We start from the raw sequence: 10,864 nt of genomic DNA on the forward strand, positions 1-10,864 counted from the left end.
TGAGTCCTCAAAAGCAAACTGCCTCTTGGCTTGGAGAAAGGTGCTTTGTTGAGCTTCCAGCTTGTACTGTTTTGTTTCAGTTCAAAGAATTAAAAAAAAAAAAAAAAACCTAGTGTAGGTTAAGCTGGGAGGATGAGTCCTCAGCTGCTGAGGGACAAGTGTAACTCAACTTGCAGATCCCCACATGTGCTCTTGGGGGCATGGTCCTTCCATTCAGCTTGCCTGTCAGGCTTTTTTTCCCCTGAGCTCTATTTCCATTTTACTAGTGTAAAGGCGACTCACTGGTGACCAAATGAAGCCCTTTTGTTCCTGACTCATTGGATGGTGACATTTTGTGCATCTCGCATGGCACTGCTGGTCAAGGACAGTTCTAAGATAACACTACACTGCTTGATGCCTTTCCAACTATCCTGATTTGGCCTGCATATTTTCCCAGGGTACTTTTTAGAGTAATTAAAGGCTCATACTGGGACTTTACAGTGTATAAAGCATGTATACACGACCTCATGGGAGCCTAACATTAAAACTATGAGGTAGGCAGGGTGGTTATTAACACCATTTTATGGCTCAGGAAGCAGGTCAAGAAAGGCAGGCTTAGAGCAGCCTGTTTCTTTCCCCACATCTTTTCTTTAAGGTAAGACTGGAGGACTAGGTGATCTCGGGTCTTTTCGGGTCAGAGAGCCTGGAGCAGGTGGTGAGGACGGACGGAGGACCACGAGGGCTGCAGCTGGGCGCAGCGCGGTCAGGAGTCGTCCTGAGCAGATGAACGCTGCTCTGGCCGCAGTGGCGAGGCGCGGCTGTGCGAGGCGCTGGCCATGCCGATGTATCCACTGATGCCCGTTCACTGGACGTGCAACTGCCCACGCTGTTTTCCGTGACAGACACAGACCTACCTAAGCCAGCCCCAAGCGGCCCGGGTCCCCAGGGCGTAACGCAGCGTGCCGGGCGGAGATGGGCCGGCTTCTCGCTGGCCAAGAGCGCGCCTCGCTGCGCGTGACGACGTCTTGCGGGTGGCTCGCGCGGGGAGGTGGGGTCGGGGGCGGGAGGTCGCGGGGAAACATGGCAGCCCCGTGCGGGGAGCCGGCCCGCTTCCGGGTTCCGTACCGCCGGCCAGGCCACTTCCGGCAGCGCGATGGCTGGGTTCCCGGGACCCGAACGGAAGTTCCGGCGGGGGCGGCCGAGGGGGAAGAGAGTCTGTGCCGGAGAAAGGGGAGAATCGCCCGAGCGGTCTCGCACGCCCCGGGAGAGAGGTGCCGGGCCGGGGCGCGGGGCGCAGGGAGCGCCGGGGGCGGCCGCGGGCGGGGCGCGGGAGGCGGCGCGGCCGGAGCGATGGCGGGGGGGCGAGGCGCGAGGCGCTGTCCAGTCCTGGGCACTTAGGGAATGCAGCGCGGCCGGGCAAGAGGCTGCCGGGTGCGCAGAGAGGACTTCGCGGTCGGAAGTGGGGGATCCCGTTGTGGGGCAGGAGCTTCCCCAGGGTCAAAGGTAGAAAGCCCCTTTGTGGGCAGATGAGAGTCCTGGGTCCAGGTAGAAAACGTCACTGGGGAGGCGGTGACCCTTGTTAGAAGAGAAGTTCCCATTGTGGGTAGTGGGAGACCCCGGGTCTTACTGGGGTTGGAGGAAGACCCCAGGTCTGGGGGGAAGATACTCCTTCGGAGAGGGGGAGCCAGGGTGGGAGGGGGGAGTCCCCAGAGCGAAGAAGCCAGGGAAGCCCAGCATTCCTGGGTGGGAAGAGGGACCCTAGGATCAGAGGTGCAAGATCCTCTGTGAGCTTCCTGCTGTAGGGAGGGGCAGCCCGGGGTCAGAGCTGGAGGGTGGGAGCCAGCTGGGAGTACTGGGCGCCCTGTAAAAGGGAGGAACTTGGAGGTAGGTAGCTGAAGCTTCCGGAGTTTGGAGGATGCTAAGGGCGGGGAGGGGCCAGCCAGCCTGACATTCTTTTGTGTGTTTGGGAGTCCCAGAACCTGTTCAGCTGGGGCCCCATTTGGAGTCAGTGGCGGCAGCAGCAGCAGGTAGCCCCACTCAGGGGTGTGTGGAGCACCAGTTGGGGGTGGATGGCACTTGGGAGTCCTTATGCATTCAGAGGACATGGGCAGCTCCAAGGGGCTCTGGGAATGGTTGAGCCAGAACTGCTGTGAAGGCTGGATGGGGGGCTGGGAGGGAGGAAGGAGAAGATGGGAGGAGAGTAGGGTCTGGAAGCATATTTCTCTGGCATTTTTCTCCCCTTCACTTCCCAGTATGGGTGGGGTTGGGGAGGAGGTGACCCAGGGACTTTAGAGAATTGATGACTGAAGGCAAGAGAGGACATAGCACTGAGGAGCTTGGGGGTGGTCAGGAGGGGTTGCCCTGCCTCCTTTCATTCCCTTCCCACCCTCCAGCCCCTAAGCCCTGCCCCTGCTCATCGCCAGCAAACTCAGGCTCTGAAGTTGGGTCAGAACCAGGGACAGAGTTCTGGGCCACTACAGTGGCTGCCTCGCTTTTCAGCCCTGGAATGGAGGCAAACTTCTACCCTCCTGCCCGGGGACTTCTGCGTGCTTTTTCTCTGTGTCCAGGACAGAACCTGGGGGCTGTGGCATGGGTGGCACCCCTTGAGCCAGAAGGCTGCCCCCTGCCCAGCCTCGCTCTTGACTGCAGCCCCTCATTGTTCAGGCCCAGCCTGCAGGGAGCCCTGCAGTGTATGTGTGGTAACACCATGTCTGTACCCCTGCTCACCGACGCTGCCACTGTGTCTGGAGCTGAGCGGGAAACGGCTGCGGTAAGGGGACCCTTTTACCTTTGGCAGCACCCCACACACACCCCCTGCTTCCCTGCTCTCATATGCCAGACTCCTTGGGGACAGCTGGGGAAACTGGCTAGAGCCGATGTGGGAAACATGGAGGTGGTGGTGCTGGGAAGGGAGTAGGCCGAAGCCAGGAAGCTCAGGGTTAATAGCCTGTTGGCTGCCACCTGTTTCCCCCAGGTCCTCGCCTGTGGGAGGGGTGGCCCATATTGGAGGATCTGGAGGGGGAACTTCCTCATGGCCCCATCTCTGACTTTTCTAGGTTATTTTTTTACATGGACTTGGAGACACAGGGTGAGTGAGCTGGGGAGGGGGCCTTCCTTTCGGAGGTGGGCAGGGCGGACAGCAGGCTGGAGGGCCTCCCTCCCTGCCTCCCTCCCTGCATCAGAGCCTCTTCTCCCTTCCTTCCCTCCTACAGGCACAGCTGGGCTGACGCCCTCTCCACCATCCGGCTCCCTCACGTCAAATACATCTGTCCCCATGCGTGAGTGTCACCCCAGCAAGGGAGAGACTGTAGGGGGATCATTCATTCAGGGTGGGCATGACCCTGTGGGTCCCAGGCCTGTTTGCAGCTGTCAGCTGTGTCCTGGGGCTAGGACTCAGAGCCCGCAGAAGTGCCTTATTAGCCTGAGCTCTTATGGACCCCTCTGGAATGGATCTAGCACCAGCCCCCAGCCCTAGGGGCTCCTAGACCTCCTAGGACCAGGGCCTCCCATGCCCCTTCCCCAAGTACTCACCCACTGAGCTGGAGCCCCGTTAACACCAAGCGCTGGGTTGTGCTTCTCCATCGTTACTGCTGATGCCCCAACCACAGCCTCCAGCCCCACGTGGCAGGTTGCCTGGCAACATCTTAAAACACAGGCCCTGCTTGCTGGGAGGGGCCCCTAAGGGCTGCTCTGTCCCCTCCTGGGCCCTCTACTGTAGCTTCCTTACCCCCCTGAGCATGACAGGCCCTTTTGGATCTCCCTTCCAGGCCTAGGATCCCTGTGACACTCAACATGAAGATGGTGATGCCCTCCTGGTGAGTGTGGGGCTGGGAGAACAGAAACCCAGGGAGCTGTGGGGGCTGGCCAGCCCAGCTGCCACTCCTCTGCTCCCCTAGGTTTGACCTGATGGGGCTGAGTCCAGATGCTCCAGAGGACGAGGCTGGCATCAAGAAGGCTGCAGAGAACAGTAAGGCCCCGGCCCCTTCTCAGCACCCTTCCCCGTCCCAAGAAAGTGCTGGACAGTACCTGCCTGGTTCCCTTGGGGTCCTCCCAGCAACTTCCCCCATCCAATCATGCCCCTCCCCCCAGTCAAGGCCTTGATTGAGCACGAGATGAAGAATGGGATCCCTGCCAATCGAATCGTTCTGGGAGGTTTTTCACAGGTGAGTGGGGAGAGACAGGGAGGGCTGGGTGGGTGAGCTGTGCCTTCATGACCTGTCATTCTCTCCTCCCTCCAGGGCGGGGCCTTGTCCCTCTACACAGCCCTCACCTGCCCCCACCCTCTGGCTGGCATTGTGGCATTGAGCTGCTGGCTGCCTTTGCACCGGAACTTCCCCCAGGTGAGGGTTCCTACAGACCCTCTCCTGCCTTTGGGTGTCCTTGAGGCTTGGGCATTGGGCTGCACTCTGGTTTTGCCCTGAGTTCTCTCTGGTCCACAGGCAGCCAACGGCAGTGCCAAGGACCTGGCCATCCTCCAGTGCCATGGGGAGCTAGACCCCATGGTGCCTGTACGGTTTGGGGCCCTGACGGCTGAGAAGCTCCGGTCAGTTGTCACACCTGCCAGGGTCCAGTTCAAGACATACCCAGGGGTCATGCACAGTTCCTGTCCTCAGGTCAGTGGGGGGCTTCCCACTCCCACTTCTCTCCCTCCTCCCTCCAGCGGGAGCCTCAATTTCTGCTCACCCCCAGGAGATGGCGGCTGTGAAGGAATTTCTCGAGAAGTTATTGCCTCCAGTCTAATCAGAGTTGCTGGCCCCCAGCTAACAGGGGACCCAGCAAGCAAGTGCGGCACCATCTTGGATCTGAGCCGGTTGAGCCCGTTCCCTCCCTCCTGCCCTTCCTCTAAGGCCTGGCCTGGCCTTGGCCTCTTGGCTGTCTGCAGCAGGTGGGCTGCTTCCTTACCCCACTTCCCTGAAGGCGGCCCCCCGGCAGCAGTATTGGAGGGGAAGTAGGCAGCGGGATAAAGGGGCCCAGCTGCTGACCCACTCACTCAGGACCTCACTCACTAGCCCCGCTTTGGGCCCCCTCCTGCGACCTCAGGGTTTGGCCCATGGGGCCCTTGTAGGCCCCAGCCCAACGGTTGCCCGGATAATCCCGTGTCTCCTGCCTCACTGCAGCTGCTTCTCAATCATGAATGTGTCCGAGGCCCTGGCCCCTTGCTGCTGTGGCTGCCTGCCCCTGGGCAGGGGTGTCGGTGAGGAGTTGGGAGCCTTCCCACAGCCATCCCCCCACTTGGGGGCTGGGCCCTGCCTCCCCATTACCCTCCTCCCTTGCAGGCCTGGAGCCTGCAGGGTTGGACTGAGGCTCAAGGTCTCCCCTGGCTGTCTCACCCTCACTGCGTCCCCACTCTAGGGCCAGGGAGGTGGTGGGGGAGGAGTCGTGTCTCGTCTTCTGTCTCCATGTGGTTTTGGGTGTTTTTCTTGTTGTGCCCTGGATTCCAATAAAATTAAAGAAATTGCTTCCTCAACTCTTGGTCCTGGCTGATTCCATGCAGGGGGTGCAGTGACCATCTGCAAGATGCTGCTCCAGTGTAAGAAAACATTTTTATTTAAAATACTTTGGAAAGCTCCCTCATAGCTGTAGAAGTCAGTGCCTGGGAGGGTGTGGTCCCGAGCCCGGCCTCCTCACCGGCTGGTGGTGGTCCTGATGAGTTCCTGACCCCTGCAGGAGATCAGCAGTAGAGACCCCAGCTCCTGGTCAGTGGAGCTCCTGCCTGGTGGGCTGAGTGGGCCCAGCCTGGGTGTGAGGTAGGGGCAGCCTTGGCTTGGCCCCAGAGGTCTGGGGTGCTGGGGTCCTGCCAGAGGCCGTAGAGCAGGCAGTTGTGTCTCTTTTCCTTCTCTGGTGCATGGTAGGGGAGGGTCGTCAGGTCTGTGCACCAAAGCCTGAAGGATTTTGCTTCTGCCAGCGCCACAGATCTTCACCTGGGACAGACAAGGTGATGATCAGAACTTGCGCTGAAGGCGGTCCAGGATGGGAGCCCAGACCTGGTTCACTCCTTGTAGCCCCCTTTTCTTCTGGGTCAGGCCAGCACTCACACATCCTGTCCAGCCCCAGGGCCGCTGTCCAGCCCAGCTCCTCATGGGCCAAGCTGGGGTTGGCATAACAGGCAGCCACATCGCCTTCCCGCCGTGCCACCACCTTGTATGGGATCTGCAAGAGAGGAGGCAGACTTAGCTGAGCTGACCCTGGGCCTTGCCCACGCACTGCTGGTCAGAGCCACTTATAGATAGCTAGCACCGGGTGTGAGGCAGGCTGAGACGGGCGTGTGCGCTGGGCAGGCGAGTGGGAAGGGCCGGGCCTTCTGTGGCTGATGGGGCAGGGTAGAGTGGCACCCACCTTCTTCCCTGAGGCCTTCTCCATGGCTTGGACCATCTGCAGCACTGAGTAGCCAGTGCCTGTGCCCAGGTTGTAGATCTGCCAGGAGAACAGGGTTTGTGGAAGTGGCTGGACTCTCTACCCCTCTGGGCCATTTACCCAGGGTTCCCTGGCTGTCCCTCCCTGGCTTCTCCTCCCTACCCGGCAGCCACACTGCTCCTTCAGCTTCTTCAGGGCAGCAATGTGGCCTTTGGCCAGATCGACCACGTGGATGTAATCCCGGACGCCTGCAGAGGAGGAGGCGGTTGAGGGGAGTTCGTCCCACTTGGATCTCCTTAGGGGCTCCTACTCCTGAGTCCACCTGGTCCTAGGCTCACCTGTGCCATCCTCTGTGTCATAGTCATTGCCAAAGACATTCAGGGCCTCCCGTCGCCCGATTGCCACCTAGGGTCAGAGGTTAGGTCAGCTCTTTCCAGCCTGGCACCAGCTGTGGTACCCCTAGGCCACTCTTGTCCCTACTCCCTACCCTTACCTGGGAGACATAAGGCATGAGGTTGTTGGGAATGCCCTGGGGGTCCTCGCCAATGCAGCCAGAGGCATGGGCACCAGTGGGATTGAAGTACCGCAGCAGCACCGCATTCCAGGCCTGCGGGACACAAGTCAGGTGATGGGGACAGGGACACAGCAGCACGTCCCAGCTGAGTCCAGAGCCCTCCACCTTACACCTATGGCTGTCCTCTGTGGTCCCTAGAAATGGACAGTGCCGTGACCTAGGGCAAGTCACTGCTGCTTCTGAGCCTCAGCTTCTCCTCAGGATGGGGCGTCCTCGGGTCCCCATCCTCAGGCTCAAGGGAGAAGTCAGTCAATGAGCAGAGCTGGGGCTGGGCAAGGGGCCCTCACCTTGTCTGCCCGGCACAGGTCCCGGATCATCTCCTCGATGAAGAACTTGGACTTGCCGTAGGGGTTGGTACAGCCCCCCGTGGGGTGGGCCTCATCCAGAGGCAGGTACTGGGGGTTCCCGTACACAGTGGCTGAGCTGCTGAACACCAGGTTCTTCACCCCATGGGCCCTCATGATCTGGCCATGGAGGGAGGTGTCAGTGGCCTGTGCCTCCCATATTAGGCCCCTCTTTCTGTGACATTGGAAGGGCAGGGCTGCACTTATGGGCACTCTCATTTCCAGAGGGGGAAGGCATGGAGGGCAGAGGATGGGAGGAAAAAAGACAAGTTCAAGATGACACAGATTGAGCCTGTCTGATTCCCACACAGGCCCTTACCCACAGGGGCTGGCACTTCTAGCCAGACTTCAGCCTGGCTCTGGGCTCTCTTAGGGTCTCTGTCCCTCCCCTAGACCCCTTACCTCCAGAAGCTGGATGGTCCCTGTCAAGTTAACTCTGTAATAATCCAGAGGCTTCTGCACGGACTCGCCCACAGCCTTGAGCCCCGCAAAGTGGATGACAGCCTTAAAGCTGTGCTGCAGGGGCAGAGCCAGGGTCAGAGGTGGCTTTGTAGGCCAAGCCTTTGGCAGTGCTCCTGCCCCCTTCCCACCTGCACCCACCTTTTTGAAGAGGCGCTGCAGGGCTGCCTGGTCCAAGATGTCCATCTCCTCAAACTCCACAGGGTGGCCTGTCAACTCCTGTACCCGTCGTAGGCTTTCGGGCATGGAGCCCCCTCCTGGTGGGGCACATGGAAGCCATCAAGATCAGGAGATGCGGTTCTGGAACCCAGGATTTCCCTTCTCCATCCCTCCAAAATCTCGGCCCCACCGCCCATGCTCACCACGGATGGCATTATGAAAGTTGTCGATGACCACAGGGGAGTAGCCCGCCTCCAGCAGCTCCAGCACCGTGTGGCTGCCGATGTAGCCGGCACCACCAGTTACCAGCACCTTCTCTGCCATTGCACCTGGACCAGGACACAAAGTCTCAGGTGGCTGAAGCTGCTTGCTCAGTTCCTGCCTCTTCAACAGGAACTGGCCTCTGGCTAACCTTAGGGAGAGGCAGCCCTGTGTGTGTCCTAGTTACAGGATAGCTTTGGAGTCAACTCTGGTTCAAATCTGGGTATTCTCACTTTCTGACCTTGGGCTTTTAAGATCACCTACCCCTCTTGGTGGCAGTTTTCATCTCTAGAGGACAGAGTTAATGGTTGTACCTACAGCATGGGGTAGGGAGGGTCCAATGAGGTGACTTTAAAGGCATGCCACATGGTACAGGAGGAGGGAGACAGACCCAAGGCTACCATATTTTCTAGTTCCAATTGATCCATAACTCTGAGGGTCCACACTTTCCTCTTCAATGTCTGAGGACAGGACAGTGCTGGGCAGAAGAGAATATGGCAGCAGGACTGGAATCCAGGATCCCAGGCAGGTAGTTCTGTCCATTCAGACTCAGGCCTCCTGTGCCTCTGCCACAGCTAAGTGTCAACTGACTGCTTTGTAACTAATACCTCCTGCTCTAAGCAGCCCCTTCCCTATCCTTTCCTCAAGGATCAGCTGGGAGGAAACAGGAAATATATCAGATGACCTTAAAGGTGGGATCCTTTACCAGGAAGACTAAGCCCGGTTTGGGCAGCAGCACCTTCAGTCCTGGAGTGGGCTCCACCCCACCCAGCCCCACCCCTGGGTAGAGCCAGGCTGGCTCAGCCTCAGCCCTGCCAGGGTCAGCCCAGTCACTCCAGGCTTGAGCTGCAGATCCTGCCCAACTTTAGGCAGTCCTGGGTGGGCCAGTGTAGACGTGGACTTGGCCCAGTACCCACTGCCAGGTGTGCATCCCCGCCCTGAACAAACTGCAGGCGGAGGGGGAGGGGCCGGAGGAAGCCCCAGACACTAAGGCCTTTCATTCCCGCGACCTGGCCCGCTGCCGCCTTCCTCCAGGCTGCCTGGAACCCCTCTGGGCTCATCGAGCTCCCACCCACTTGACAGCGCCCGCTGTGTGCCAGGCTCGGTACCAGGCACTTCTGCGTTATTTTCCTGAATTCTCCCCGCATCCTGCCGAGGCAGGTGTTATGACTGGCACTTTACAGAGAAACCTACTAGTGAGAGAGGGGGAGTACCGAGCCTACGGTCTCACCCTAGTGACACCCGGGCTGGAATTCGCATCTCCAGGCTCGCAGCCCGGCCCTTCTCCCCAGCTGCCCGCCCATTTCCCCTCTGGACTCTGCCCCGGCGACGAGCCGCACTCCCAATGCGGGGCCCCCGAAAGTGGTCACGCAGAGGCCCTGGGGGGCAGGAAGGCTGCCTGAGGCCGGTCTCGCCCCCGTCCCGCGGGATGACCTTGGTCAGCTGTCGCTTCCTCAGTTTTCCCAGTCTGTATAATGGAGGGGAGGAGGCGCTGGGCTGTGAGCGCCCAAGGGCAGCGGAGTCTCGGGCTAAACTTTTGGGCCGTGGCTCAGAAGGGGCCCAGTTAGGAGTCCGGGTCGGGAATGAATGAACCCGAGTCGCCCGGCCACCGCCGCGGGAAAGGCGAGCAGAAGGGGCGGGCCCGCCCCGCCCGCCCCGGGGAGAGTCTTCCCGGAACGCGGATCAAGCCACCATGGAACTCCCCTGCTCCCTGCCGACCGCCCGGCCCTTTAATGCCGCCCCGCAAACCTGCAGGGGCTCCCGCGCCCCGCGCTGGCTCCAGCGGCGCCACCTCCCGCGCACCGCGCGGCGGTCCCTTTAAGAGCTCTCAGCCCACCCGGACCCCGCCCTGTCCACGCCCCCAAGGAAACGTGTCACTTGGGCTACGGACGCTACGGAGACTCCGGGAGGACAAAAGGCCTGTGAAACTTTCAGCGCCTGCTCGGAGCTTTTCAAGGGAGGGCGGAAGTGGGCGGCACCACGCCGTGACCCGGCGGGGGCGTGCGACCAGCGGCCGCCCGGCGCCCTGGCAGCAGCGCCTGGAGCGGGGTTCCCACCCTCCCAGGTCCCCTCAGGTCTTGCATGAAACGCCCGACTCGGGGACGGCGGCGCCTCCCCGGCTGTGGTTCCGGGACGTCCGGTTGGGATTTGGAAACCAACCCAGGAGCGGGAGGAGCCCAAAGCTGCCGCCGGAGTCTCGGCGCCCCACGGCCCGGCGGCTGCCCGCCCCCGCCCCCCGGGTGGGGCTTGGAGAGGTTGCTAGAGTTTAAAACCAAAGGCCGGACTCGGGAAGCGGGTGCGGAGACGGGGCGGGCGGGGCTCCGTGTAGGACCCTCGTCCACTGGCGATTAAAACTATTATATATATATGACGTGACATAACGAGGACACCCGAACAAAGAAGCGATAAATGCACAAGTGCACAGCTGTCCCCACCCCACGATGTCCCTGGGCCTGCCCGCAGAGCCTGAGCTTAGTGCTCCTAGACTGCCTCCGGCCTGAGAGCCTGGCCAGGCCCCAGTGGCCTCCTGCCCTCAGGGGAGCTCGCCCAGCAGCCCGGGGCACAAAGACACACCCTCGGAAAACAGCCCCTGCGGTGCCAGGAAATGTGCCCGAAGTCCGTTTTTCAGGCCACAGCCGGCTCAGGTGGGGTAATGAAGGGAATCCTGAGATAATAAACAAGTTGAAAGTTTCATCCCGCCCCCTGCAGAGTGCAGCGTTGGGAAGAGATGAAT

General features: G+C 60.5%; 2 protein-coding genes across 5 annotated transcripts; one reads left to right on the forward strand and one right to left on the reverse strand.

The window, feature by feature from the left end:
* Positions 1 to 1,094: 1,094 nt before the first annotated feature.
* On the forward strand, positions 1,095 to 5,446 carry Lypla2 (lysophospholipase 2). 2 transcript variants are annotated; one of them, XM_005317594.5, is made up of 10 exons: positions 1,095 to 1,250; positions 2,644 to 2,749; positions 3,036 to 3,067; positions 3,192 to 3,257; positions 3,747 to 3,794; positions 3,876 to 3,946; positions 4,069 to 4,142; positions 4,218 to 4,319; positions 4,419 to 4,592; positions 4,669 to 5,446. In XM_005317594.5, the coding sequence occupies exons 2-10, from the start codon at positions 2,672 to 2,674 to the stop codon at positions 4,717 to 4,719; spliced, it is 696 nt and encodes a 231-aa protein (XP_005317651.3). In that variant the 5' UTR covers positions 1,095 to 1,250; positions 2,644 to 2,671; the 3' UTR covers positions 4,720 to 5,446. The 2 variants fall into 2 exon arrangements, with proteins under 2 accessions (XP_005317651.3, XP_040144042.1); XM_040288108.2 differs by lacking the exon at positions 1,095 to 1,250 and adding an exon at positions 1,339 to 1,482.
* Positions 5,447 to 5,503: 57 nt separating this feature from the next.
* Gale (UDP-galactose-4-epimerase) lies at positions 5,504 to 10,354 on the reverse strand. 3 transcript variants are annotated; one of them, XM_078025596.1, is made up of 11 exons: positions 10,291 to 10,354; positions 8,073 to 8,198; positions 7,852 to 7,967; positions 7,654 to 7,767; positions 7,195 to 7,371; positions 6,827 to 6,940; positions 6,672 to 6,738; positions 6,496 to 6,581; positions 6,316 to 6,393; positions 6,015 to 6,129; positions 5,504 to 5,900 (listed from the first exon to the last, which is right to left on the reverse strand). In XM_078025596.1, exons 2-11 carry the CDS (start codon positions 8,191 to 8,193, stop codon positions 5,842 to 5,844), a joined length of 1,047 nt encoding a protein of 348 aa, XP_077881722.1. In that variant the 5' UTR covers positions 8,194 to 8,198; positions 10,291 to 10,354; the 3' UTR covers positions 5,504 to 5,841. The 3 variants fall into 3 exon arrangements, with proteins under 3 accessions (XP_077881722.1, XP_005317653.2, XP_021589941.2); XM_005317596.5 differs by lacking the exon at positions 10,291 to 10,354 and adding an exon at positions 9,880 to 10,032; XM_021734266.3 differs by lacking the exon at positions 10,291 to 10,354 and adding an exon at positions 9,565 to 9,709.
* Positions 10,355 to 10,864: the final 510 nt, after the last annotated feature.

Source organism: Ictidomys tridecemlineatus, chromosome 11 (genome assembly GCF_052094955.1).
Source record: "Ictidomys tridecemlineatus isolate mIctTri1 chromosome 11, mIctTri1.hap1, whole genome shotgun sequence".
In the NCBI taxonomy this organism is placed as follows: domain Eukaryota; kingdom Metazoa; phylum Chordata; class Mammalia; order Rodentia; family Sciuridae; genus Ictidomys; species Ictidomys tridecemlineatus.